Source organism: Cokeromyces recurvatus (assembly GCF_025118155.1).
Source record: "Cokeromyces recurvatus strain NRRL 2243 chromosome Unknown BX663scaffold_18, whole genome shotgun sequence".
NCBI classification, from domain to species: Eukaryota; Fungi; Mucoromycota; class Mucoromycetes; order Mucorales; family Mucoraceae; genus Cokeromyces; species Cokeromyces recurvatus.
Window position 1 is genome coordinate 343,184 of NW_026251404.1, and position 26,801 is coordinate 369,984.

Here is a 26,801-nt window from a genome sequence, read left to right on the forward strand (position 1 = left end):
ATGAAATTATTGATTATTATTATTCTTTTATTCAATTAAAGTGAAAGAGAGAGTGAGTGAAAAAAAAACATAAACAAAAAGAAATTTATTCTTCATCAGATTCTTCAGCGAGGGTCATAGCAATACGATCCAAGTCACGTTGACCATCTTGAGTAATCTTACGGCCACTATTTTTGTTTTAAAGAAAGAAAATAAAAAGTGTAAGAATAGATAGGACTGACTGAAGGAATGGAATGGATTGAACTTACCCCTTCTTATCCTTTTCAAGGACACCAATCTTTTCCAAAGATTGAAGAACCTTACGGTTAACGGAACCAGAGGCGTTAACGTGGTGAGAAGGACGAGAACCACGGTTAACAGTACCACCGTGAACCTTGTTCAAAGCACCAACACCAACAGACTTACGAATGTAGATGTGACGAGCAACGGAAGCTATAAATATATTATTTCAACAAAACAAAAACTTGCTTAATATAATGTGCTTCTAATTCCCCCATAACTCTTTAAATACTTTACCAGCACGGATGTAATACCAATCAGGGTCATAAGGAGCCAATTCCTTGAAAGTACCGGTCTTGACAAGATCAACCCACTTGGGAACTTCGAGCTTACCAGTACGCTTAAGATAGGCAGCGTAAGCCTTGATAAAAGCTATATATATTGTTTTTAAATGAGTTGTTTGTCATATTTAAAATTTTGTACGAGCAAAAAAAAAAAAAAAAAAAAAGTTGAAATGAGATGAGCTAAGCCACCCAAAATACTCTTCCTTTTTTTTTATAGATGAGTTTAACCATGTATAAATGGACAGTAAGTAGCTCATATCAAAGTAAATAACCAAAAAAACACACAAAAAGAAAAGAGTAAAAGAATAGTTCATAAGTTTCAATTACTTTCTCTTCAAATTAGAATTTATAATGTCTAATTCCAATAATTGTCTTAAAACTGATCTAATGATTTTCTCTTTTCTTGCTGTAACAAAAATAATGAACTTATATATCTTTTACTCTTTTTCCTTTTTGTATGAAAAAAAATAGTGAAGAAAAAAAAAAGGAAGAGGAAGGAGGGATAATTGAAAAATTATTAGTTTAATGTTTGCTTACCATGAGGATTGACGTCCTTAACAGTGATACCAGCCATAATGATAGTGAAAGAGAAGGATTAATTCAATTCCGCCTTTTTTTCTTGGACATATAATTAAAAAAATTTTTTTTTTTTTTGTAACCCTGAGCCTTTCTAAGCCAATAAAAATAGTGCGGACCTTTAAAAGTTGATGATATTTTACTAAAGTTGGGGTGTATAAAGGATTTTTTCTTTTTATAGCATAATTTATTGAGTATATGCATGTTACAGGTGAAAGAATTGAGCATATTCACTTTTGATTTGATTTGGTTTGATTTGTATTTTTGTATCTATTGTTAAAGAAGACAGCCTCACCTTTATAAAAGATATATGTCTATATAAAGAATGAGCTTTCTAACTTGTAGCTAACTATAGTGTAAAAGGAATTTACTGGTAACTTGAAAAAAGGATAATTTATAAAAAAAAACTTTTATAGATATGTAGTAGCCATTATCTGTGTGCTTCTTTAGGAAATAGAGATTATCTTTACTAATAATCAGATATCAACATTCAAAAGAATAGGATGTTTATTTAAACACAGAAGGACCAAATAGCTTGATCAAAAGATGATTTGATTTCTTTTTTTTTTTTAGAAATTCATAATCAATATTACCAAGAGTAATCTTCTTATTCATATATCTACTGCAACAATAAAAAAAAACCTTTTTTTAATCAAGGATTGAGAGTTTTAATCAGTTATTAAACAAGTCATTGATCTTAATAGCATTCAGAGAAGAATCATATTCATGTTGTAATTTTTTTAAAATGTCAATCATTTTTAAATCATTAGAGAGCTTAAGCTTGATAACCCTTTTCTTTTGGTCTCTTGTTTCTTGATCCTTATTAGAAAACAGAAAAATAAAAAAAGAGGAAAATGAATAATTTTTCATCTAACTTTACTCTTTTTTATTTACCCTTTTTCGATTCTTCGTTTCTAAAGTGCAGTAGAGTCCTTTAAACTGCTGTTCAATTTTATCTAATAATCTTGCATCTTCTTTCAAATACTACTTTTTTTTTTCCAAGTTAATGTCAATATATGCCCTCCTCCTTTTTTTTTTCTTTTATTTTCAACGTGATTCTAACCTCTAGTAGTTCTTCTGCTGTACATCCCATTACTGACTCAACTATTTCGTCATAAACATCAAATACGTCCATAGTGTTTTCAAGAACATTTATACAAATCAAATTTAATTTATAGTTAACTTTAAATTCATCAACATCTTTTTTACAATGTCCACAATAATAGACATCCAGACTATCAACATTTTTATCATTTGTCTTTTTTCGAACGATTGATTTTGAGCAACTTTTACATTTTCTAAATATAATGTTTTTATCCAGTATTTTAACAATTTTACATTCATGAACTGTCATTATCTGAAAGGAAAAAAAAAGGGGGGGGGAGAATATAATGAATTTATCAAAAATGTTACTTCATGGAAAAGAACTTGGATCGTCCCAAAAAAAAAAAAAAAAAAAAAAAAAAAAAAAAAAAAGAGCGAGTAAAGAGAATAGATGTATTGTTTCTACTAATGAGGACTAAGCCACCTTTTATTATTATTATTATTATTATGGAATAAGTTATATTAAAATTAAAGCGTCTTTTTTCTTTTCTGATAAGAATTATGAGTCATGTTTAAGCAGCAAGGTATTTCTTAAGATTAGGTCTATTCTTGAAAGTTTCTATAAAAGTAACAAGATGAGGATACTTTTCAGCATCCAAGTTGTCAACAAATCCTTCATTTTCTAACATGTTATAGAGGAAAAAGTCACTGTATGAAATCTAAACAACATAAATAAATAAATAACGTTTTTTTTTTCTATCTATCTTTTCATTTATGAAATACATACTTCGTCACCCAAGAGATAAGGACCGTTTTTATCATTAAGGATATTATTCCAGTTAGCAAGTTGTTTAGGAGCATATTGATCCATATAGTCCTTCTTTGCAGCTTCGTCTTGTCCGAAAAGCTTAACGGATAAAAGTTTATTCATCCAATCCAAACTAAGATCACAGTAGACATCAGCCAAGTATTGGTCTTCAGCATCCTCGGGATAATATTTCTTTTCACTACCGAGGGTTTTGGCAATAGCTCTCATAGAGGCAACCATGGTATTATAAAGCTTCCCGTTCTTTGTAGTTATATAAGGTAAGGTAGGGGCACGAGAACCATTATCAATCAAGTTTTCTTTAGTCTTGGGCCAGTCTTTAAAGGCGATTCTAATGTATTCATATTTGAGACCAGCATCTTCTAATAAAAGTCGAATAGGTTCAGCACGTCCATAGGTAGCTATTATAAAAGATGAAGGAATAAGATTTTAAGTCTTCATAATAGATAAAGAACTATGTACTATGAATTATACTTACGATGACCGAGGAGGGGTTCAAAGTAGTAGAGCTTGCAACCTTCAAATTCAGACATGATATTAAGAGAGCCTTTTTTTAATTTATTTATTATCAATATAAAGTAAAGATGAACAAACGAGCTTTCATGCATCCTATATTTATATAAATGTGTGTGTATATGCAAAAATGGATCGCTTTAACCGATTAAATCTCCGCTTGTTTTTTTTTTGTTTTGTTAATCAATACTACTACGCAGATTACAAATGCTTTCTTCTTTTCCATTTCTTTCTATTTAAATAATAGCACACGTATTTCTTCTTCTTCTTTTTTATTGTATTTATACATGGATTTAATTCGTTAAAATAATGTAGAGAATTGCTTTCTTCTTGGGAAGAATATATGTAAATTAATTATTAATAAGCTGAATAACTATAGGAAAAAAAGAAAGTAATTCAATATCTTATTCTATTCATAATATTTCAATAAAGTGAAACATGCCTTCTCCTCTTTATGAAAAAAAAATAAGCCTGTATTGCAATTATAAAATTCATCCTTATTTACTTTTTTTCATTTTTGTACTATAAATAGGTTTGATAGATAAGTATAGATAAACTCTATACATATTGATTATCTTTTTTTTATATATGTATCTAAATAAGATATGATTTTTTGTCGCTATTAAAATCAAACAAAAAAGAGCATAGTTAACTTTATCAGATTTTTTTTCCTCAATAGGAGAGATTCGTGTTTCAGAAGATGAATAAAGGGGTTTTATGATGCATAACACGGATTTTAAAAATCTGACCAAACAGATTTAACGGAACATATAAACCCGGTTTCGACATCATATTCCTTTTTGTTTCGTGATGATTAATAAAAGAAGATGATGAATAATTACTATTATCTCCTAATAAATTATCGCCGATAATGGAGGGTAATTATTATCGTAGAAAAAGAATTAGATAAGTGCTAAAGCTTAAAAACATACACACAAGAAATATAGAATTTCTATCTCTTATTTACAAAGTGTGAAAAAAGACATTCATATCTATATAAATCAATTCTAAACGCGTCTATTTTCATGTACTTAATAATAGAAGTGTCCTTTTTCTTTCTTTCTTTCTTTATTATTAATAATACTTGCACATGATTTATTAGGGATTTGTAATTAGTATTGAAACATTTAGATGCTAAAGAGGAATAAATAGTAGTTATGAAACCTTATCAATAAAACTACTATCATTGAGTGAAGTATATGTATATATTTTTTTTTTGGAAAGTGTGTGTATATAGTAAAAAAAAGGAAAGGAAGTTTTCTATTCATATTAAATGACATGAATAGATACTTTAAACAATTCAAATGAAGAATGGTTTATTTTAGTATTATATTCATGTTTGAGTAATCTTCTTTATCAATGCTCTCTTCATAAACTGTTCCCTTGATAACATTCGAGTATACTATTTTATATTTAAACATAAATTGTTATATTAACAAGTAAGTAAGTAAGTAAGTAAGTAAGCAAGCAAGCAAGCAAGCAAGCATACAAACAAAATTACCTTCATAAATGTTGCTAAATCAATTCTTTCTGAATTAAGCGCTTTAGCTAAGAAATACACTGTGTCTGAAATTGCATTATCATCAGCTACTAATTCAAATAACCTATATACATATATGTAAAGAAGTTTTAATAGACTCGTAGTATTCCATTTCATTTCATTTTAATGTTCTATTTACTGATTAGCAACTACAGTCGTTCCACATATAGTTTCATCTACTTGTACATCAGGCATAGAATTGACTCTTTCAATAATTGGATCAATTTCCTTTAATCCCTTTTCCAATATTGAGTTATTATACTTTAATCGATCCTTAATGTCATTTAATGCTCTAAACTCTTGCTCAATACACAGTTCCCCTTCATTTAACTGTCGATTCTGAATTAATAGTTTATCCATATCGCCTGAAATAGATACATTATAGTGTTGTAATCTTTCTGTTACTTTTCTATAAAGTGCTTTTTGAATATCATCCTCTTTTGTCATTAAAACAGGTGAATTCATGGATAAGCGTGGTTGAGGATATGTTATATTGCTTGTAGTTGCTATTATTGGAAGCGAAGTTGATTTTGATAGATTTACGTTTGAATTTGAATTTAAATTCAAGGCCTTTTTTTTTTTTCTAATCATTAGTATATTCGTTTATGTATACATATACATATATAATCCACTTACTGCTAAACCTTGATTCATATTATATAAAGCAGTACTTTCTCCCATCCAATTTGATACCTCTGGACTATTGTTACCCATAACGGGTAGAGACGAGATGGATTGTCTTTGAATTGAAACTCTATCTAAAAGTGATTCTTTTGGTTGTTGTTGTTGTTGTGGCGGTGGTGGTGGTGGTGGTGGTGGTGATCCTAAATTGCTTGTAGTTGGTTTGGTATAAACAGGAGGTTCTTGAGCAAAGACTTGTTGTAAAATAGCAACAAGTTCTAATAATGTATGTTTCTATTATATATGTATATATTCGATTCGTATAAGCAAAATTCGAATCTTTTTCTTCTTTTTTTTCACCCCCTTTTTCTCATCTCTTACCTGATCATTGGACCATGATGATCGATAATGATGATAACATAAACCACTTTTGTCGACATGTCTACCTTCTCTAATAAACATATTGGCTGTTGGTTTTACATACGGAATAGGGGGTACCTTTGGATATTCTTTAGGAATCCAAAAGGCAACAGGTATATTGTATGGAACTGAACGATATGTAATAGGAACTGTACCATGTAAGCATAATAGTAATTGTGTATTTCCATCATTGGATGCTAAACATGAAATAAAGCAATGGGCAAGTCATTAAGCTGTATACATGTATATATAATATTAAATTGATAGACATACTATACGTATCCATCTTGGGTTTTAATGATAAATATGTTTGAAGTACAGAATCCACATCTCGAAAAGTTCGATCAGGGTCTTGATACTGAGAAAAAAAAAATAAGAATAATTAATGAAATGATCATTTAATCAACTAATCTTCAATTTACATGTTGTAATACTGTTCTTAACCAACTTTTAATGTCCATAAAGTATTATGTAATAAATGTATAAAGTTTATATTTTTTTTCTATATAAATGTATATAAAAAGATTATATTTACTTGAAGTGTACAGTAAATCCTCACTATATCAGCTTCTATTTTAATCTTTTTTTTTTTTTTTTTTTTTTCTTTTTTTTCATTTTTTTTTTGTAAACGGCAAACATTTTAATTTCAGACGGTAATTGGCATAAACCTGGGTGATTTTTTTTTTTTTTTTTTTTGTAAGAATAATTAAGAGGGTGATTGTAGTGAAATAAGCCTTTTATACACTCTTCCTCATTTTAATATACCAAAGCTTCTTTGCTTGTAATGAATGAGTGACTGTATAAATAAATAAATATAAATTAAAAGGGTTACTTTATTACTGGTAAAGTTACTCTATTCTCAACTTCAAAAACTTGTTTACAGTAATCCTATAAAAGACTCTCTTTGACCTTCGAGTTAAAGTATCCTAAAATATAAAAATTATTGTAAAAGTCAAAAAAAAGTCTATTCTGTTTTATACACCAAAATAAATCATATGCATATAGAAGAAAATAAAATAAAAAAAAAAGACATAATCTAGAATCATACCAAGTATTCATTTAGCTTAATCATTCTGATGTATATATATATACTTGATGTTAGTCAATGGCTGGAATCATAATATTAACAATTGCAGAAGGAAAAAAAAAATGACAATAACTCTCTTTATTTTTTATTAAAAAAATTTAAAGACCATCGACTTGATCTCTTTTCTTGAGGTTGTTCTTGCTGCTTTTGCTTTTGCTGTAATGTAATCATATTATTTTCTAGTAATTCAATTTGTTGAAGTTTCATTTGTGAAGGCTCATAACCTTGTGTTGAAGCAATTTGAAACCATTCTTTAGCTACGGCTAAATCGTTTGGTACACCTTCACCATGCAGAAACCTTTAATAGTAATAATAATAATGTAAATTTTTATAATAATGAGGAGGAAGATTATGAAAGCTTACATTTCACCAAGCATATGTTGAGCATAAGGATAAGGCGAGTTGGATTGACTGGCTGCATTTTGATAATATTCAAATGCCTTTTGAAAATCGCGTGCCACACCCCATCCATTTCGATACATGTCCCCTAAGCGCGCTTGGCAGAAAGGGATATGAAGAGCAGAGGGGCTTATACAGCACTGATATGCCTTTTCATAGTCTTGTTTTACATTACCATGGCCATACATATAAACAGATGCTTCCTCTTCAATAGCCACAGCAAAGCCCTGTTGAGCAGAGGCATGAAGCCATCGAACCGCTTCTTGAGCATCACCACTACCCCCTTTCCCTTTCAAATAAAGATGACCCACGATGTATTGACAATACTTGTCATTTAATAATAATGTACCTTCCTTTGCATACCTTAAAGCGCGTGCATCGTCCTTTTGTATCTCCTTTCTTCCTTCAAAGAAGCCATAGGCGAGATCAACGACTGCCTGTGTTGATCCACACTCAAATGCTCGATGAAACCAATGCATCGATTCTATAGGCTGATTCAACGAATATTTGTATCGATCCCCATATATCCTTCCTAATTCACATCCAGCCTCTGCCACCTTCCCCTTTGTGGCGGCAATTTTCAAAAGATGAATGCCTGTCTCCATCGATTGTTCAAGGCCAATATCTTGTGTATATAATAATCCAGTTAAATAATAACATGCCATCAAATCATCAGTCGGTTCTGTCTTTGTAATCGATTGAAGGAAATGCAACGTACTGAGAGTGTCAATTTCGGACAAGATGGAGGCAGATGCTTCTAATGCCTGTGAAAGTTGTTTATCAAAAATGCTGCGAGACCACAGATTAGCTTCAGCGGCATCTCGAACAAGATGAGGAAGATGATCTTCATTATACACTATACTCAGCTTAGCCTTTGCTTCTATATCGTGTTGACTGGTTGCTCTTTTGCGTAAATATTTTAGGGCTTCTTTATTTTTGTGGAGATCAGAGGATGTCTGTAAGATGGTAACACACTGAATTAGTTTTAATTGTTCGGGTATAGATTCTAATTCATCTTGGAAGTTTGAAACTGTAGTTGGCATCAATAATATAAAAGTAAACAGAATAAGATAAAGGCGAAAAAAATAAAATAAAATAAAATAAAATAAATAAAAAAAACGGTTCAAGTATTATTATAACGCTATAAATCAGAAGCACATACTTTTAATTGAAATTATGTCGTACTTTAATTTTTTACGTCTTGGAAAAAAAAAAAGGTGTCTAATATAATAACTCTTAACTGTGGTCTATCATTTAGGAATAGTAACGATTTTCTTCTGTTTCTAAACTGACATGTGAATAATAAGAATAGTAGCGTTGGCCTGTGTTGTTTTTATATAAATAAAGATAACTTGTACTCTTTATTTTTTTTTTAAAAAAAATAAAATTATCTTCCATGTCTTAAATTAACAAACTGACTCATACGGTACTGAATGTCCCTTTTTTTTTATCGAATCAATAACCCTATTCTAAATATATACTGTCATTTTTAAACTTAATAAGAAGAGATATTAATTACAATTGAGTCGTTGAGAAACTATATTATTCACCGCTTACTTGTTTCTCTTTCCTAATATATCTTTTCAATGTTTTCTCGAATAACATGGCTGTATGTTCTCAATTAATCCAATGGTATCTGGAATAAATAAATGAAAAAAAAAAGAGTAATAGTGCTTTATATATTATATTGTTAAGTTTTTTTTTAAAAAAAAAGAGGGATAAAGGACAAAAAATTGAAGAATATTATAATATAAAAAGATTATAAATATATATATTTATATAGTTTTGTGAATAGTATGCTGTTGTTCTTCTTCTTCTTCTCCTCTCTTTTCAATTGATAGGATAGAGTAAGTAAGAGTGAGTAGTTGGAATACTGTTTACTGTGGTTGGGATTGAATATAGCCCTGATTATTTTCAAACATGCCTCCTGTAATAGGTGTTCCAAGATAATTAGCTGTATCTGCATTATCGACATTATGGAAATCCAAAATTTCAGAATACATCATTACTTTCCATGTGTCTACAGGTAAATCAGCTTCATTAAAGGACCAATCAAACTTCTCTGGTGCCACTGGTTCATCTGTAGGATCATGATAAGGGGCTAAATAAGGATGAGACAATGCTTCTTCGGCCGTGATACGCTTACGAGGATCAAAGGTTAACATCTTTTCTAGTAAATCAATTGCTTGAGGATCTTGACCAGCAAAGCGTTGACTGAATGGGATAGGCTGACGTTTAGGAAGATTTTTAACAAAACGAAGTGTCTATACATTGATTTGATTAATATATGTGTATATATATGTGTGTATATATATGTGTGTATGTATGTATGTATGTATGTATGTATGTTCACTCACACTCACACTCACACACATGTATTTATTTTTAACTTACATTTTCACTGCAAATAGTAGCAATTACATCATCAGGTGGGGTTCCAAGAAGTTCAGTAATAATTGAAAATTGATGAACGTCTATTATTATTATAAAGTGAGGACTCATTTAAATCTGAAACGACACTATATTTTTTTTTTTTTTTTTTTTTTGGATGACTTACGATCTTTGCCAGGGAAAAGAGGCTTTCCTTCAAGCATTTCTGCAAATATACAACCTGCACTCCAGATATCCACAGCGACGTCATATTTCTGCCATGTTAACATAATTTCAGGAGCACGATAATATCGAGTCGATACATAACCTGTCATCTGGGGATCTTGAATACGAGCAAGACCGAAATCACAAATCTTTAGGTCACAGTTTTCATTGATAAGAATATTACTAGGTTTCTATATATATATATAATATGTCAGTCTATATGATATAGATAGATAGATAGATAGATAGATTTTATAATACCAAATCTCTATGAATAACACCGGCTGAATGAACATACTTTAAGCCTCTCTATATAATGAAAAAAAAAAGTATATAAATATACATATATCCAACATTACTCTTTGTACACACATACCAAAATTTGATACAGGAAATATTGAATAAATTGTTTTTCTAAAGGGCGAGATTGAAGCAATCTATGTAAATCCGTACCAAGTAATTCTGTAACAAAATAACTAGTATAATATGATCAATATGTTTAATGCTTATTGTACATAATAATAATAATAATAATAATAAAAAAGAAGAAGAAAAAAGGGATAGGTGACTTACATGTCTTCTAAAGGAGAAATAAAGATATCACTTAAACTAATGATCTAGCACATATATATACATATATAAATACACATAATTATTAATACATTATACATACATATTAGTCATCTTGTAGATAACTACTTACATTTTCATGCATTAATGCTTTTAGTAATTTCAATTCACGATATGTTCTCTTTGCCAATACTGGGGCCGAAAAGGGTTTCATAATCTTTTTAATAGCAACATTCATACCGGTTAATTGATCTTTAGCCGAACTGTAGTATTCAAACTTAAATAAGTAAATATGATTATTGAATATGATCATTCCAAGTCTTATTTACCAAACCAGACCAAATGCACCCATGCCCACAGGTTGTAAATCAACATATCTAATCCAGCACATTTAATAAACTATCACTCGTTTTTGTTTAAATTAAAAAAAAATTACCTGGTAGTTACTTCAAATATAGTACCAAAGATCGAAAGTTTAACAAATTCAGCCATTGTTGTATAAATATATAAATAATAGACTCTCTATTGAATACAAATAAAATATAAAATGAAATAAAATGAAATAATAATAATTAAAAAAAAAGTATAAGTAAATGATATATATAAATAATTAAATAATATTTTTTTTTTCTGTTTTTCTATAGCAATAACATAATTCTATTCTTCAATAAAAACCTGCCCTTTTCTACTTTATACTCAGCCATGCTATACTTACTTGTATTTAATCAAAAAAGAAATTTTCCTTTTTTTTTTTTAAGAAAAGAATATAAAATGTTAATAGCTTCTATTTATTTCATTATGTTTTTATAATAATACTTACTAAAAGAAAAAAAAATGATAAATAGAAAAGAAAGGTACAAAAAATAAAATAAAATAAAATAAAATAAAAATACAAAAAAAATGTATTACCATATAATGATGATGATTGATCTTGTACAGTGCCCAAAAAAAAAAGGAAACTGATGTCATTGTAGCATTATGACGTTATGCGTACCGGGCTATTTTTTTTTTAACCAATAACAAAATTAAATTCACTTGTGGGGGGAGGGAGGGAAAAGAGAATATGATACGTTTGTATTTTTTTTTTAAAGATCACCACAACAAGTTCTTTCAGGAATTGTGTTAATAAGTCAAAACTTAAATTAGACTTTTTTTTTTTTTTTTTTTTTTCCATTTTACTGAAATTTATTAAATTAATATTTATTTCAACTAGTTTATGTGTAGGATGATTATTAATAACTGTTTGTTTATTAAAAGGCCTTTATTTTTATAGAATGAAAAAAAAAATATAAATATATATATTATAATAATATCATTATTCCTGGTTCGAATTAAGTTGATTCCAAACTAAATTTAATAATAAACTTTTTAATTTAAACTTTGTACACCTTTGAGTGGACGGCAAACAAATGTTCTATACACAATACTATTTTATTCTCTATTAAAATAAAGTATCTTCCTCACGAAGATATTCACCAACATCCGCTTGGTGGAACACAATAATGTCTGTTGGTTGAAGCTTTTTCATATCCATAGTTGATCGTGCAGTGACACCAAAGCCCTAATGATACATAAATCAATATAATACATCCTCCTCCCTCTCTCTCTCCCCCCCTTTTTTTTTCTTCTTTACTAATATAATTTTACCAATGGTGTATCAGTCATGGAAAAGATAACAACACCAGTATGTTCTGGGGTATCGTCTGTAATTCGACCTAAATGTGCTTTCACAATATGATTTCCATATAAGAAGGGCATTTCACCATTTGGCTTGATCCAAATTTTATGCTAGATAAGAAAAAAAAAAAAAACTCCATAAATAACTCTATTTCTTTCTTTTTTTGGCTTCCTCTCCTCTTTCAACTTACTTTGGCATATTGTGCTAAATAATCAAGAGCAGTAATATGAAGTTTGAATTTTCCAGTCTTTGTGAATTTACCAAAACAAACTCCAACTGATCCAAGTTGATCACGTCCAACACTAACTGCCATACGCATCATCGATTCACTAATAATGGAAAGGTTGTAAAATTAGTATTTTTTTTTAATTCTTCATTTATTAATCTATCCATTCTGTGAGCTTTTGTGTATATGTATATATATATCTACTCATCGGTACCTAAGATAATAGACTTTGTTTTTCTGAAGTCGAAAACAATATGTTTCATCAGGTCTGTCAATCAAATGTTTAATGTTTGCTCCAATGCTAATCACATGAAATAAAGATTAATACTTCGAAAAAAAATAAATAAATATGTGTTTATAGTGTCCACTTTTACTATTTAGCAAGTTTTTCGAAAAGTGTCGTAGTTTCTTCAGCTGTCAATGGACGCATTTTATTATAGTATAATATATGACAATAAAAAACAAAAACAAAAAAAAAATAAATAAAATAAAATAAAAAAGTCCAGTTTGTGAAAAAATTAGGAACAGCAACACCTAAGCCACGTTTGACTGTTTAACCTCAAGTCAATAGGAGTAGTAAGAAGTGATGATGATTGAAGGCATAAATTAATTTAAATGTCCGCTTAGTTTTCTTTTTTTTTTTATTTATTTATTTATTTATAGTAGTAGTAGAAGATCAAATAACAATGTTTATGTATTCACAAAAAACCTCTAAATATTTCAGGTATTGATTTTTAAGAAAAGAAGGATTTCACGTTTATTACATAAAAATGCTTCTTTTAAATGGATATTTTTTTTTCCTTTTTATTATTATTATTGCAAGAATTTTTATTTAGTAATTAATATGCTGTTGATGCTTCCAAGCTTTATTCAGATTATCAATTTCTTTTGCATCTGTTTCAAGTACTTCAATAATATGCTCTACGCCATTATTTTGCTCTTGTAAAATCTAATAAAAAAAAGATAAATTGTCTAGAGTTAGTTACCCTATTCGACAAGATGGAGGGAGTTGCTCTTCTTTATTTACCTTTGTAATACCATTCATATTTTCTTCACTCACAGCATCCCATTCATCAACTCCATCAATCTTACCATACTTTCTCCCTGATTCTTTAATAAGCTGTAACTGAGCCCATAATTGACTTAATTTACTACGGAATTGGTCGGATCGCTGTAATTGTTCTTGAATATTCTCAAGCCTTGCTCGCATCATTTCTTCATCAGGTGTTATACTTAGACCCTTATTACGTAAAACTTGTGCATATTTTAAAAACTATATAATTGTAAGCAATATGTATATGTATATAAATTTGTGTGTATTTTACCTTGATTACTCTTTGTGTCGTTTGCATGTGTCTACGTTTATATTCTTCTAATTTAACTGGTGTTTCCAATTGACTCATCTTTTGAATTTTATTCAAGATTGTTTTGATTTCTTCTAATTTAGCATTATGCGCTTCATTTAATTTATGTTGCTCTTCCATACGTTTACGCACATCATCAAAACCAATAGCCAATGCTGGAACTCTCGTTTTTGGATCTGGATTCGCAGCTTGTGCAGCATTCCATGCAGCTTCATCATGGTCAGCGGGCCTCTGATAAAGTTGTACTTCTTGTGGAGAAACAACATTATAAAAATAATATTTAAAACGACAATGAGGCGATTTAGGATCCCACCAACTCTTGAGTAATGCTAAAGCATGCCAGACATGTTCAGGCTTATAATCTTCACTTGTAATAGTCGTCTTGGACTTGGCTCGTTCTTCTTGGTCTATTTGTGATAAAATTTGGTAAAGTTGTTGTGCTCGTTGTTGATTTACAACATTGCTATTTTGTTGTTGTTGCTGTTGTTGAAATCCAAATCCTGTATTGCCAAAAAGTGATGTGGTAGGTTTATTGGCTCCAAAAAGACTATTATTACCTCCTGTATTTGTTGTTAAATTAAAACCTGTCTTATTAGCTCCAAATCCTCCGAATCCAGTATTAGTTGTAGCAGTTGATCCAAATAAACCCGTAGAAGGTGCTGAAGTTGTTGTTGTTGTACCAAAGCCTCCAAAAGCAGGTTTAGAGGTATTAAGAGCTGTTGAACTATTTCCAAATGAGAATCCAGTGGATGGTGTAGTAGTAGTAGTAGTTGAGTTATTTCCAATGGTGAACCCAGTACCCGACGTAGCAGGGGCAGATGGGGTTGTATTTCCAAAAGAAAATCCTGTACTTGGCGCAGTTGATGTTGCATTACCAAACCCAGTGGAAGCACCAAAAGGTGTAGAAGTAGCAGTATTAGTTCCAAATGCAGGTGTTGATGTTGATGTTGTGCCAAATCCACCAAATCCAGTAGTTGATGGGGCCGTTGAAGCTTGAGTACCGAATCCAGTATTTGCTGTAGATGTTTGAGTGGTACCGAATCCTCCAAACGTATTAGTTGAAGGATTGGTTGTTCCCAATGAAAAGGCCATGTTTATTTAATTGTCTATTTTTTTTTTTTTTTTCTTGAAAAAAAAAAGGAAATACGCGTTTTAATTCCGTTCATATTGATACCAACAAAAAAATTGTTAATAACAAGAAAATTAAGTCACTATAATTTATTTGTATTTCATTGGCTCGTAATCATACTGCATTATTGCTTTCAAACAAGGGCAGGTTCTTTTGTTTTGTTTTGTTTTGTTTTTCTTTAAATAAACTACATTATAATGGAGCATCAGCCCAGTCGAGAAAAACTTTATTCAACAACAAAAGGATATGGTTTTACACCTGCTTTGCAGAGAACACGTAAGCCATTTGCCGTTCGTAACATGCTTACTTTAGCCGGTCTCTTAACATTTACTGGAGGTGTTTGTAAGTCTTATTTAGCCATTTTTTATTTCTTCTTCTTCTCCCTCTACTCCTCACCTTTATTTAAGTATGATAGCAATAATAATTCCTTTTATTTTTATGTAGATGCATATTCTCTTTTAGCAGTTAAACAAGATGATTTCAGTGATGTTCCTATGCCCCCTAAGACAACAGAGAGTGATGCTACAAATGAGGCAACTAACAGAGATTAAAAAAAGGACTGAAAAAAACTAAATGAATTTGTATATAATAAAATAATTTTGATGCAGTTTTATTATTAATTTGCAAGAAAATTAGGATTGTACTGTTCGAACAAATTCGTACTTTTTGTTAGTAGCTTTTATTCTCCAATTAGGTTGAGCTGTTGCTGCTGGATAAGTGGGTTTTCTTAAACTTGGAGGCTTTCTTGGTCTAGTTTTTGTAAGCTAAATAATGATAATAATAAAAATAAAAGGCAAGAGGAAGAAGAGAAGGATAAATGAGTGATGTATGAGAGATATATTTTATATAATTCAATTACATGTATTAATTCCTGTGCTGGTGGTGCTTGTTGATAACACTCGTGCAATTTTGTAGACTGCTTATTACTTGCTACATATGAAGTATGAGTTACAGCATTATTTGAGGCTTTTGACTGAAAGATATTTAATAATCTGTTTGATAACCGCTGAGGAGTTGTATTTACAATTGAATTCTGTTTAGTATTCCCGTCAGTTTTTGATAATAGCTTGTTACTAGCGCTTCTAATGGCGACAGGGACAAATTTATTTCGAGAAGATGTTACATTTACTTTCCCTTCTGCAATAAGTGCTTCTTTGGTATTCGATAACTCATTGCGAATAGTATGAGAAAAATTTAAAAGACGATTTGAGCTTACTTCTGTATCATGCATGATTGGAACAGGAAGAATAGTAGATTCACTTGTAGACGCCGCTGGAGTATCGACAGAAGAAGCAGATGAGGAAGAACTGCTACAGGAGGACAGAGAATGATTATCATATTGTTGTTCTGGAATATATGTTAGCATTTGATCTGAAAAGGAGACCTGTTTCTTGAGATGGGATCGTTTTTTGTTGTTCTCCCTGAAAGAAGATGTTACCTGCTTTTGTTGGATTGTATCATGATCTTCTGATTCAGATAGATCTGACATAATAGTATCATCATTACAAAAAGAGATTTCAGGTGATAACTGTGGAAGATACATGTTAATAGAGGCATCATTTTTAGCAGTATCCTGGTCTTTATCAACTGTATTAATGATGATAGACTGGTTTACTTCTTGCTGAAAGACTTTATCATTGAAATCAGATTGATATTTTTCATGATGAGAAGGTAGCGAAAAATAAGAGACATTATTTTTTGTTGTGGGAGTATATGGAGTTACTAATGCAGTCTACATCAAAGTAACAAAATATATATAAGTACATGTAAATATGTGTATTTTTATATATGTATATAATTTTCACTCACAGAACTTGCAGTAGAAGCAGGCGATCGTACATCAATATACTCTGTTTGTTTTAAAGAACAATTTGAGTCTATTGATTTTGAAGATATTAAGCTAGCAGATTTGCTCACAATGGGTGATTTAATTTCATTTACTAATAGTTTTTTATCTTACTAATGTTAGTAAAAAGATGTATAAACAGTATGCATTATATATTTATACATGTATGTATGTTTGTATGTATAAATACATATAATATTTATTTATTTATTTTTTATAGTGGTTACCTTTATTATTTGTTGAGGGGACTTCGAAAACGGATACAACTGAAGACTATAGTATAAAATTCTATATGTTAAATTCATCCTTTTTTTTTTTTTTTTTTTTTTTTTTTTTTTTTTTGCTTCTTCTGCTGCTTCTTCTTCTTATCTATACTGATAATTACACTTACAACAAGACCTTTCTTCTTTACTGGCAACTCCATACTCGCCTTCTTTACGCTACTCGTTGTATCTATTCTCTTTTGTGCTGATAATAGCTTTTGTTTTGCTTCAATTAAAAAATTATGTTCAACAGTAGTAGAGCTTTTATCGTATGCTTGCTTAGATGATGACAGGTCTGCAGATTTGTCTTGCTTTGAATTATCTAAAGCTCGCAATTGTTGCTTCTCTTTATAACTTTTAGTTTCGATTTTTTCATCATTGCTAAATTCTTTTTTTCGGTCATTCTTTACGACGGGAATATTTAAACTCTTTGGCTCCAGTATATGATGTAATTTGGGTCTATTTTTTGAATTCATCTCTTCTTTGACTATTGATTTCTCGAGATGATCTATCGTTTTGGATGTAGACTTTGATAATACAAGACAAGCTCTGTGTCTAGCAAACCTTTGCTTTTTCTTTTCATTTAATTCCTACATGACAATTTTTTTTTTTTTTTTTTTTTTTTTTTTTTTTTTTTTTTTTTAGTTTGAGGAAATCAAATAACGTTTATTTATTCAACTTGTACATTTTCTAGTAACAATAAACCTTTTGGATTTTTATATATCCACATTTTATCTTTTCTTCGGATAGAATTTATCTTTCTTTGATCTTCTTGACTTAATGTTATTGTGCTCATCCTGTACTAGAATACATAGTGTTATTTATAAATACTAAAATAGGATTCTATATTCACTTACTCACTTGTGTATGTTATATCTATTTATTTATTATGTGTATATAAAAAGACCAAAAAGACAAAAAAGACAAAAAAAAAAAAAAAAAAAAACAATATTTGTATACCAAGTACTTGATATAGGGACTACTACTCATTATCTACACTGATCCCTTTTTTGATCGTATCAAAGAAAAACAATCGTCCATATTAAGAAATTTGCATAACATAACAAAAATTAATATTGTGTCGTACGCATATTTATTATAGCATATGAAATAATAATAAAAAATAAAATAAAATAAAATTATGCTACAATATTCTCTTGAGCTAATTTAAATGTTCCTACAAGCGCACTCAATTGAATCTGTTCATTCGCACCTTCGCCTAATCTATATTCTATATCTGCTAAATTTTGTAATAAAAGTATCCGTGATTTTGCTGGGAACTCAACCAGACGAGCATAATTATAAACTTCACTAACAATATCCTGTAATGCCAATCCTGCTTCTTTCTTTAACTTTTCAATATCTATACATCATATCATTTATAAATATATAAACGTATATAGATATATCTTATGTAAGCATGACTTACTTGAATAAGCAGTTGTAAAATCTTCAGTCATCATCCATTTTGCAATACGTTCTATGTCTCGAGGTTGAGGATGTCCAGTACAATTATAAATAGCAGCTTCATCAATTCGATCATAAGCAGCATGACAAGCTTGTAAGATATTTAAAGCACGACGCATATCACCTTTAGAAAGACGAAGTAGAGCCTTTTTACCATCCTCTGTCAAATTAACATGTTCGTTATGAATGATGGTTTGAAGTCTAGACTCCACTTGCTCAATAGTCAGTGGTGCAAAACGAAAACGAGTACAACGCGATTGAATAGCTGGAATTATCTTACTCACATAATTACAAATGATACAAAAGCGAACATTCTTTGTATACTTTTCAATCACACGACGTAGTGCTGATTGTGCTTGATTGGTCATGGCATCTGCTTCATCTAAAATGATCAACTTGAATCCAGAACTATAAATATTTCGTGTGCTTGCAAAGTTTTTAATCTGTTCTCTAACAACATCAATACCACGATCATCTGATGCATTCAATTCCAAAATCATAGCTTTAAACTTTTCTCCATAAAGTTTTCGAGCACAAGCAAGAATAGTAGTTGTCTTGCCTGTGCCTGGAGGGCCATAGAATAGTAAATGAGGAAGTCGCTTAGCGTCAATAAATGTTTCAACTATTTTTTATTCAGATTAGTTTAATACATGTATATATATATATATATATCTTTAGTTATTACTTGTAGATGTAATATCTTCATGAGAAACAAGATCATCAAGTGTTTGTGGTCTATATTTTTCTACCCAAGGTAAATTGTCTAATTCATCTGTTATATTTAAAACTTTTTCTTTTCCTTTATTTTTTGGAGTTACAGGTACATCAATATCCATTTGACTCATTTTTTATTATTATTAGTATTATTTGAGATAAAACAATAAAATTAAAATTATTAACGCGTTCTTGCTTTTTTTTTTCGTGTTTCCAAAAAAGGGCAGTAACTCTCTCTTTCTCCCCCCCAAAAAAAAAAGTGACTTCTTCACCATTGTCGCTATACATCTTTACTATAAGATTTTATGCTAAATGAAAACTTTATAGTCAATTCTCTTTTTTATACCTCAATGAATTCACAAATAATATATGCTTCCTCTGGTTCAAAATAAAGAATAGTCAATCTATTTATTGATAAATTCATGTTTTTTCTTGTTAACTTGCCCGTCTATTTGAAGTTACCTTTATAAGGCTGATGAATATCGAAATATATAAAGGAGATTTAGTAGTTAATAATTCCATACATATTCGTAATAAAACACGGAAGGCTTTTCTTTTTTTTTTTTTTTGTTTTAGTAGAATATGAATAAAGTGATAGATCTTTTAAGCGGACTGTTAATATTGGCCAAGGGTGTCCCTCCCCTTTCCTTTTGAATTTACAAGCCACCCCCACCCGACTTTCACGAAGCTAATTCCGGAAACTCTTTCCTTTTCTTTTCTTTTCTATTCCTTTTTTTCTACCTTTTACCCCCCCTTTTTTTTTATTTATATTTTCTGCAATATGTATTCCTATAGAACCTTATTAGTTTCAAATACAAAAGCTCGTTTGTTTGTCAATACGATACGTTATCAAAAGACAAATGTTCGTCATTACAGCTCACCATTTAAAGTATTTATGGATACTTTTAAGGAACAAATGTCAAAAAACAAAAATGATATAAAAAAACTTCAAGACGAGTCTGGTAGATTAAGTGATAGTGAAGCACTTAAGAAAGCAAAAGAATTATTCAAGGTAATAGAAAAAGGGAGAGACAAATATAAAAAAAAAAGAATTCATCCAATGTTTATAATTGACAGAATATTGTATTTTTTTTTTTGTGTGTGTGTGGTGTATTTAGGCTCAACAAACAGTTCACTCAGAACGTTTAAAACAAGCTACGGAAAAATTATCAAAGGCTGCGGAAAAAGTGGGTTCGACTGTGAATGATTCCTTGAAGAAAGCTGCTGAAACAGAATTTGCTAAGGATACCTCAGAGAAAATTAAGAAAGCTGCGGAGACGATTAATAAGAAAGCAGAACCTATAAAAAATAGTGAAGCAGTGGGTAAGCTCACAGACTCGTTTAAGACGGTATTAAAAGATGAAAGTGGTCGATATGGTGGGTTTGTTGATAAGGAGACAAGACGTAAATTACGTGAAGAAGCAGCAAAGAATTCAGCAAATAATGGGGCTTCAAAGGTAGTAAATGAAAATCCAGAGGCTGGAGCACATATGGTGCTTCATAAGGATTCTAAATGGAAAGAGAGTTGGAATAAATTTAAGGAAGATAGTCCTATTATGCAAGGTAAGAAGATATATGAATGAAGACAGAACATGAATATAACTTTCAATAATTTAGGTATTTTCCGTGCGAGAAAGTCTTATGAAGAATCTGACAATATCTTTATTTCATATTCTCGTGCTTTCACTGATCGTATTACGGATGCATTTAGTAAGTATTGCTTTGAAAAGAAAAAAAAAGAAGACAAGTGAAAAATGCATACTTAGCTTTTTTTTTTCTTTTTTTCTCTCTTTTTTTTTAGGCTCTTTATTTGAAGAATCAGATCAAGCACAAGCAATTCGTGCCTTCCAATCAATTGACCCTAGATTTAATATGGATAAGTTTATGACAGATGCTCGCAAATTTATTATCCCTGAATTGATGGAAGCCTATTTAAAGGGTGATGTTGAAACATTGAAATTATGGTGTTCTGAAGCAGTAAGTAATTAAAGTATTAAAGCATATCAAGAAAGGGGTTTTTTTTAAGAAAAAAAAATGATCTATTATTAGACATATAATGTTTTAACTGCTGTTATTCAAGCACAAATGCAACAAGGATTAATCAGTGATTGTAAGATTCAGGACTTGCGTGATATTGAGGTAAGATATTAGAAAATAATATTGTTTTGCAAAATGTGACTTATCTCTATTGCTTGCTTAAAATTAGTTAGTTGCTGCAAAGATCTTAGAAAATGATGTGCCTGTTTTAGTATTGTCTTTCCGTACTCAGGAGATTATTGTTTTCCGTAATGCAAAGAGTGGGGAAATTGTCTACGGGAAAGAGGTATATTTATATAATTAATTAATTTAAAACATAAACTTTTATTAAATTTATTTTTTATACAGGATCTTATTGAGCAAGTAACTTATGCATGTGTACTAACTAAAGAGCCTGAAGATCTTCAAAATCCTATTACTAATGGCTGGAGAATTATTGACATGGCTAAACATGACTCTAGACCTGTTTGGTAACCAATCATTATAATATAAAATAATACACTATTATACATCACTTTATAGATTAAACAGTAATATCCACCCTTCTCTTCCTCCATCTTCTTTCAATTCCTTTCCCCTCTCTCTCTTTTTTTTTTTTTTTTTTTTTTTAATACACACACACACACGCCCAGCATATAAATATATATGTTTGTATCCACACTCTTTATATAATTATTTTACTGTATAGAAGATTAAATATTTATCTTTTTTTTTTTTTCCTACTACATTAATATATACTATAGATAGTTTAGTATTAAAATATTCCGCTTTTTTTTCTGTATATTAAGTTAAGGATGAATGTACACGGACATCATGTTAAAAATGACATATGTAAATTTATTTATTTATTTATGTAATGACAAGTGGGTATTGTCGGTACATCCTTGTACATTGTACAAGTTGCACAAATAAAAAATAAAAGCTCTCATTATATACTCCCTTTATATCCGATTGGAGGAAATAATCATGCCATTAAACCACACAAATCTTTTCATATAAAAAAAAAAGGAGATAGGAGACTATATTTTATAATTTGTCTTCATAAGCAGCATTAAACTCCCTAGCCCACACATGTTAGGAAAATGTGGAGTTATTATACGGAAGATAAATATTAAATGGAGGCGGGGTAGGAGAAAAAAAATAGTAGTAATAAACATAAATTTGACATTTTATCTTTTTAATTATTATTTTTCTTTTACTTTTTTTTTCTTTTTCTTTATTTGTTTTTTTCTTTTACTTTATTTTATATTATTAATTATGGTACATTATATACATGACGATTTAATATCACAAGGTTCTCTATCATCTTCATCTTCGACATATTCATCAGCAAGTTCATTAGACGATCATTTATCAACAACAACTACAAATACAACTACTAATACAATAGCTAATGCATCAGGCTTTACATTAAGCCAAGTACTTTCAAATCCAAAATTGCTATGCGCCTTTGAATGTTTTCTTCGACAAACATGGTCTCATGAAAATTTATTATTTATTGAAGCTATTACACAATTAAAACATGAATCAGATCCAAAATCAGTTGAACCAACACTCCATAGGTATAAATAAAAGGTTTCTTTTTTTTTCTTTCTTTTTTTCTTTTTTTTTTTTTTTTTTTTCTTGTTCCTGGATTTTTGATATTCAACCTTTTCTTTTGTTTTTCTTTTTAGAATTTATAAAACATTTTTAGCTCATGGATCACCTTTAGAACTCCATGTAACTACACAAGATCAAGTAAGAGATGATATACGGTCATTAGAATGGGCAATTGTTGATCGAGTAGATGCTGTCACCATCCTAGAAGAGACCGAGGCACAAGTACTTGACATACTGGTATTACATTAATAGAAAAAAAAAATTTTTTTTTTCACTTTTATCCCGTTTATTTATTTATTTCTCCGTCCCCCTTTTTTTTTTTTCTATTATATTATTTTTATAGAAAGTGAAGCTGGCGGAATTTGCACGAACTATGGAACTTCATTCTGGGTAATTGTTACATCCTATTTTTCCCCTAAAAAAAAAAAAAAAAAAAAAAAAAAAAAAAAAAAAAAAAAAAAAAAAAAAAAAAAAAATTATTTAACTTTTATTATATAGAAATGTAAGTCCTAGTAAAATTCAAAATCAGCAAATTAGTGTTGTTATTGTTGGCGGTGGTTTTACTGTAAGTTTAAACATACTATATAATTACATAAATGTTTTTTAACAAATCATTTAACTTTTTTTTTTTAAATAGGGCTTTACCGTTGCCTCAATACTCGACCAAATGCCACGTTTTTATGTTACATTAATTGACACAAAAGGTTGTTCATATATGACATACTATTTATAAATACAGTGTACTAATATATATATATATATAGATTCTTTTGAATACACTCCAGGTATCGTTAAGAAAATTATTAATCCTGAGCAAACGAGTTCTCTTCGAGTCCGTCATGATGCATATGTAAAAAATGGAAGGGTCATCATTGGGTTTGCAGAAGATCTTTCCAACGAAGGAAAAACTGTAACTGTAAATCAAGAAGTGGTACGTTTTTATTTTTAATATCAAGTACATTTATAATATACATGTGTTACCATGCCCCCCCTTCCCCCCTTTCTATAGTTCTATTCTAATATACACATGTGTATATACATTTATAGATTACTTTCGATTATCTTGTTGTAGCTACTGGTAGCGCATACTCTTCGCAATTGAAATCAACTGATACATCATCCTTATATCGTATGTCTGGTTTAGAAGAATCTTACTTGGAACTCTTAAAAGCACGTTCTGTCTTAATTATTGGTAACGAAAAAAAAAAAAAAAAGAATTTCTATCATTTTTTTTTTGTAAACTAAAAAAAAAAAAATCATATGTCAATTATATAGGTGGTGGTTTAGTCGGTTGTGAACTAGCCTCCGAGATCTCTCAGCATCGATTTCCTGGTGCACATCCTAAAAAGGAGGTTACTCTTGTTGATTCTCATTCTAATGTAGTAAATAGAAGTGATGTCCGTCAACAAAGTGTGGCACGTAAATATTTAGAAGACCTTGGGGTTAAAGTGATCTGTAATGAAAAAATCTTGGACTTTGATTCTACAAATGCAAACAGTTATCTTGGGTCTAGTGGACGTGTTTATTATGGCTTTGATAAGGTCTTTATTGCCACTGGTACACGTCCTAACAATAATTTATTCACAAGTTCAACAGATAGTTCCTTGGATAATTGTATTGATGCCTGGGGTCGAATTAAGGTGAAACCCACGCTTCAACTCGATCATTACAAGTATAACCATATCTTTGCTGGTGGTGATGTAACAAATGTCGTTGAAGAAAAAACAGGTTATGCCGCCACGATTTCTGGTGTTTGTATTGCTCGTAATATTTGCCGATTAGTCAAGGGTAAATTACCTCTTAAGCAAGGTACAAAGGGAACATTACCCGCACCACATAAACCACTTCATGGTATGCTTGAACATGGTGGTATAGGCAAACGTAAGTAGTTATCCAGATGTATACATGCATATACATATCATATATATGTATTTATATTGATATTTATAAAACTAATAATATAACAATGCTATAGAAAATTTAAATAATATCAAGAAAAAATTCTCCTTTTTAAATCCTTCATGGGCAGCACTCAAATATTTTGATGAACAACAGTTTTTACGTATTGTACAAGGCCAGGGTTCTATTAATTCATCGCAAGTTTTAGGTAGACTTCCAAGAAAGCTTAATTTGCCTTCTGATTATAATTCTCGTTCGTCATCATTATTACAGCACTCTCGTACAAAGACTTCTTTTTCTTCTAGTGTCTTGTCCTCCCATAATATCATGACAAATTCACATGTCAGTGTCAACAATCGTCGTCACCTTTCCTCGGTTAATACTAACACGAGTCATACACCATCACTAAGACGACGAAGCTCAAGCCAGTCTCAGCCTCATACTCCACAACACTATGAAAGATCAGGTTCTCGTTTAGAGGCATTAAGAAAAAGTGCAACGACAAGTAGTAATAGTAGTAGTAGTAACGTTACTTTAACATCTATAAAATCAAATAGCAGTGTTGTGAGTAGCAATAGCAGTCATAGTATAAGCAGTAAAAGAAATCGTCCTGAAAAAAAAATCATACCAGTTCATTTAAATCGTAGCCAAAGTAAGAATATACCTGCATCCATAAACAACGCTCATGAGGAGCAACCACCACAAGAAGAAAAACTAAAATCCCTTGAGGGTCTCTTATTTGAACATTTCACTTATGGTGGAGAAGACATTAAATTATTTTCGACAAATCCTCAACATCCAGTTGCTACATGCAGTAGCCCAGTAAGTCCAATTGCCCCTTCCCCTCATCCGCAAGAAAGGATAGCAACAGAGCAAAAAATAAGTTATCCCGAAAAACCATCCTATCATCGTCATGAGCCTGAAATTATGGCCTATGATACAAACTTTCAATTATCACCTCCTCCGCCTAAAAGAAGAGCCAGCTTAACTACACATTTTAAAGACTTAAGTTGTTATGACACAAAACAAGGGGTTAAACTCACAAGGTCGCCTTCATTTTCTTCTATTATTCATCAAGTTTAGATTTTCCTTTTTTTTTTTTTTTTTAGATGTATGTAGATTTTTTAAGTTTTATAGATTTTATTTATACACACTAAATATATGTATTATATACTTGCCATATACGTAAACAATTTAATAAACAGTATTTTTAATAACTATTCTATTCTATCCTTTTTTTTTTTATTATTATATTCAAAAGTCGTTGTTACATAAGAACAGGGATTTTGTGTAAATCTGGTAGAGACTGTGTTACTATCATATTTAATACAAGCAAATAGGAAGCAACAGTTCGATCATTTTAACTTTTTATTTCAAATGTGTCACTGTAACATTGACAAAAGAAAAAAAGAAAAGAAGAAAAAAAAAAAGTGGACCGATTAAAATCCTATTTTTTTTTTCGTTTATTACTGTCGTTATTTTAGAGCATATACAATTTTTTTTTTCATTTTTGAATACGAATAAAATAATCTATATTAACATTCATTAGTTTATTTGACTGGGCACAAGTAATCTTCTGCTGCATTTCGTACTACTGCTGTTGATGAAAGTTGATCAATTACGTATGGTCTTTCCATGCTGAACCTTATTACTAGATAAGTTTTTAGTTTTACTTGAAAGAAAGTAGCAAAAGTATAGCTTATTTAATCTTACAAGTATAAATACTTTAAAGTTAAATTATGTTTGTTATCATGACATACTGGTAAAGTAATATTTATATAATTATATATTCTCCAACTTTTGCTTATCAAATATCAACTATACT

General features: G+C 30.1%; 14 protein-coding genes across 14 annotated transcripts; 3 read left to right on the forward strand and 11 right to left on the reverse strand.

Annotated features, from left to right (window-relative positions):
* Window positions 1-6: 6 nt before the first annotated feature.
* On the reverse strand, window positions 7-1,144 carry BX663DRAFT_514421 (40S ribosomal protein S19-A). Its single transcript, XM_051528311.1, has 4 exons — window positions 1,101-1,144; window positions 517-651; window positions 249-432; window positions 7-167 (listed from the first exon to the last, which is right to left on the reverse strand). Exons 1-4 carry the CDS (start codon window positions 1,135-1,137, stop codon window positions 86-88), a joined length of 438 nt encoding a protein of 145 aa, XP_051381426.1. The 5' UTR covers window positions 1,138-1,144; the 3' UTR covers window positions 7-85.
* A 667-nt stretch (window positions 1,145-1,811) lies between these two features.
* Window positions 1,812-2,493, reverse strand: BX663DRAFT_487596 (uncharacterized protein; the record flags this gene model as incomplete). The annotated part of the gene is made up of 3 exons (XM_051524758.1): window positions 1,812-1,958; window positions 2,034-2,123; window positions 2,203-2,493. 3 exons carry the CDS (start codon window positions 2,491-2,493, stop codon window positions 1,812-1,814), a joined length of 528 nt encoding a protein of 175 aa, XP_051381427.1.
* A 142-nt stretch (window positions 2,494-2,635) lies between these two features.
* On the reverse strand, window positions 2,636-3,602 carry BX663DRAFT_514429 (glutathione S-transferase). Its single transcript, XM_051528312.1, has 3 exons — window positions 3,488-3,602; window positions 2,971-3,410; window positions 2,636-2,902 (listed from the first exon to the last, which is right to left on the reverse strand). The coding sequence occupies exons 1-3, from the start codon at window positions 3,540-3,542 to the stop codon at window positions 2,756-2,758; spliced, it is 642 nt and encodes a 213-aa protein (XP_051381428.1). The 5' UTR covers window positions 3,543-3,602; the 3' UTR covers window positions 2,636-2,755.
* Window positions 3,603-4,614: 1,012 nt separating this feature from the next.
* BX663DRAFT_108196 (Vps23 core domain-containing protein) lies at window positions 4,615-5,816 on the reverse strand. Its single transcript, XM_051521485.1, has 3 exons — window positions 5,202-5,816; window positions 5,024-5,126; window positions 4,615-4,924 (listed from the first exon to the last, which is right to left on the reverse strand). The coding sequence occupies exons 1-3, from the start codon at window positions 5,651-5,653 to the stop codon at window positions 4,856-4,858; spliced, it is 624 nt and encodes a 207-aa protein (XP_051381429.1). The 5' UTR covers window positions 5,654-5,816; the 3' UTR covers window positions 4,615-4,855.
* BX663DRAFT_437307 (UEV domain-containing protein) lies at window positions 5,666-6,564 on the reverse strand (the record flags this gene model as incomplete). The annotated part of the gene is made up of 4 exons (XM_051523224.1): window positions 5,666-5,977; window positions 6,065-6,300; window positions 6,377-6,461; window positions 6,526-6,564. 4 exons carry the CDS (start codon window positions 6,562-6,564, stop codon window positions 5,666-5,668), a joined length of 672 nt encoding a protein of 223 aa, XP_051381430.1.
* Window positions 6,565-7,268: 704 nt separating this feature from the next.
* Window positions 7,269-7,777, reverse strand: BX663DRAFT_531864 (uncharacterized protein; the record flags this gene model as incomplete). The annotated part of the gene is made up of 2 exons (XM_051530411.1): window positions 7,269-7,488; window positions 7,554-7,777. 2 exons carry the CDS (start codon window positions 7,775-7,777, stop codon window positions 7,269-7,271), a joined length of 444 nt encoding a protein of 147 aa, XP_051381431.1.
* A 1,458-nt stretch (window positions 7,778-9,235) lies between these two features.
* Window positions 9,236-11,597, reverse strand: BX663DRAFT_514438 (mitogen-activated protein kinase HOG1). The gene is made up of 10 exons (XM_051528313.1): window positions 11,575-11,597; window positions 11,191-11,496; window positions 11,084-11,131; window positions 10,888-11,017; window positions 10,758-10,801; window positions 10,561-10,660; window positions 10,446-10,493; window positions 10,147-10,375; window positions 9,984-10,063; window positions 9,236-9,853 (listed from the first exon to the last, which is right to left on the reverse strand). The coding sequence occupies exons 2-10, from the start codon at window positions 11,244-11,246 to the stop codon at window positions 9,467-9,469; spliced, it is 1,122 nt and encodes a 373-aa protein (XP_051381432.1). The 5' UTR covers window positions 11,247-11,496; window positions 11,575-11,597; the 3' UTR covers window positions 9,236-9,466.
* Window positions 11,598-11,982: 385 nt separating this feature from the next.
* On the reverse strand, window positions 11,983-13,137 carry BX663DRAFT_514442 (60S ribosome subunit biogenesis protein nip7). The gene is made up of 5 exons (XM_051528314.1): window positions 13,033-13,137; window positions 12,873-12,959; window positions 12,623-12,761; window positions 12,402-12,542; window positions 11,983-12,315 (listed from the first exon to the last, which is right to left on the reverse strand). Exons 1-5 carry the CDS (start codon window positions 13,086-13,088, stop codon window positions 12,196-12,198), a joined length of 543 nt encoding a protein of 180 aa, XP_051381433.1. The 5' UTR covers window positions 13,089-13,137; the 3' UTR covers window positions 11,983-12,195.
* A 202-nt stretch (window positions 13,138-13,339) lies between these two features.
* Window positions 13,340-15,147, reverse strand: BX663DRAFT_514446 (nucleoporin complex subunit 54-domain-containing protein). Its single transcript, XM_051528315.1, has 3 exons — window positions 13,984-15,147; window positions 13,686-13,931; window positions 13,340-13,607 (listed from the first exon to the last, which is right to left on the reverse strand). The coding sequence occupies exons 1-3, from the start codon at window positions 15,112-15,114 to the stop codon at window positions 13,491-13,493; spliced, it is 1,494 nt and encodes a 497-aa protein (XP_051381434.1). The 5' UTR covers window positions 15,115-15,147; the 3' UTR covers window positions 13,340-13,490.
* A 182-nt stretch (window positions 15,148-15,329) lies between these two features.
* On the reverse strand, window positions 15,330-18,172 carry BX663DRAFT_514452 (uncharacterized protein). The gene is made up of 7 exons (XM_051528316.1): window positions 18,118-18,172; window positions 17,946-18,062; window positions 17,383-17,850; window positions 17,225-17,270; window positions 16,961-17,106; window positions 16,011-16,883; window positions 15,330-15,915 (listed from the first exon to the last, which is right to left on the reverse strand). The coding sequence occupies exons 2-7, from the start codon at window positions 18,054-18,056 to the stop codon at window positions 15,784-15,786; spliced, it is 1,776 nt and encodes a 591-aa protein (XP_051381435.1). The 5' UTR covers window positions 18,057-18,062; window positions 18,118-18,172; the 3' UTR covers window positions 15,330-15,783.
* BX663DRAFT_553249 (uncharacterized protein) lies at window positions 15,349-15,702 on the forward strand (the record flags this gene model as incomplete). Its single annotated transcript, XM_051531431.1, has 2 exons — window positions 15,349-15,493; window positions 15,596-15,702. 2 exons carry the CDS (start codon window positions 15,349-15,351, stop codon window positions 15,700-15,702), a joined length of 252 nt encoding a protein of 83 aa, XP_051381436.1.
* A 227-nt stretch (window positions 18,173-18,399) lies between the features above and the next one.
* BX663DRAFT_437364 (DNA replication factor) lies at window positions 18,400-19,563 on the reverse strand (the record flags this gene model as incomplete). Its single annotated transcript, XM_051523228.1, has 3 exons — window positions 18,400-18,623; window positions 18,690-19,349; window positions 19,413-19,563. The coding sequence occupies 3 exons, from the start codon at window positions 19,561-19,563 to the stop codon at window positions 18,400-18,402; spliced, it is 1,035 nt and encodes a 344-aa protein (XP_051381437.1).
* Window positions 19,564-20,173: 610 nt separating this feature from the next.
* BX663DRAFT_514466 (uncharacterized protein) lies at window positions 20,174-22,057 on the forward strand. The gene is made up of 7 exons (XM_051528317.1): window positions 20,174-20,453; window positions 20,560-21,004; window positions 21,059-21,151; window positions 21,243-21,418; window positions 21,491-21,580; window positions 21,648-21,764; window positions 21,827-22,057. The coding sequence occupies exons 1-7, from the start codon at window positions 20,223-20,225 to the stop codon at window positions 21,950-21,952; spliced, it is 1,278 nt and encodes a 425-aa protein (XP_051381438.1). The 5' UTR covers window positions 20,174-20,222; the 3' UTR covers window positions 21,953-22,057.
* A 620-nt stretch (window positions 22,058-22,677) lies between these two features.
* Window positions 22,678-26,079, forward strand: BX663DRAFT_514469 (uncharacterized protein). Its single transcript, XM_051528318.1, has 9 exons — window positions 22,678-23,040; window positions 23,152-23,314; window positions 23,421-23,467; window positions 23,576-23,642; window positions 23,715-23,781; window positions 23,842-24,008; window positions 24,125-24,269; window positions 24,353-24,958; window positions 25,053-26,079. The coding sequence occupies exons 1-9, from the start codon at window positions 22,736-22,738 to the stop codon at window positions 26,057-26,059; spliced, it is 2,574 nt and encodes an 857-aa protein (XP_051381439.1). The 5' UTR covers window positions 22,678-22,735; the 3' UTR covers window positions 26,060-26,079.
* Window positions 26,080-26,801: the final 722 nt, after the last annotated feature.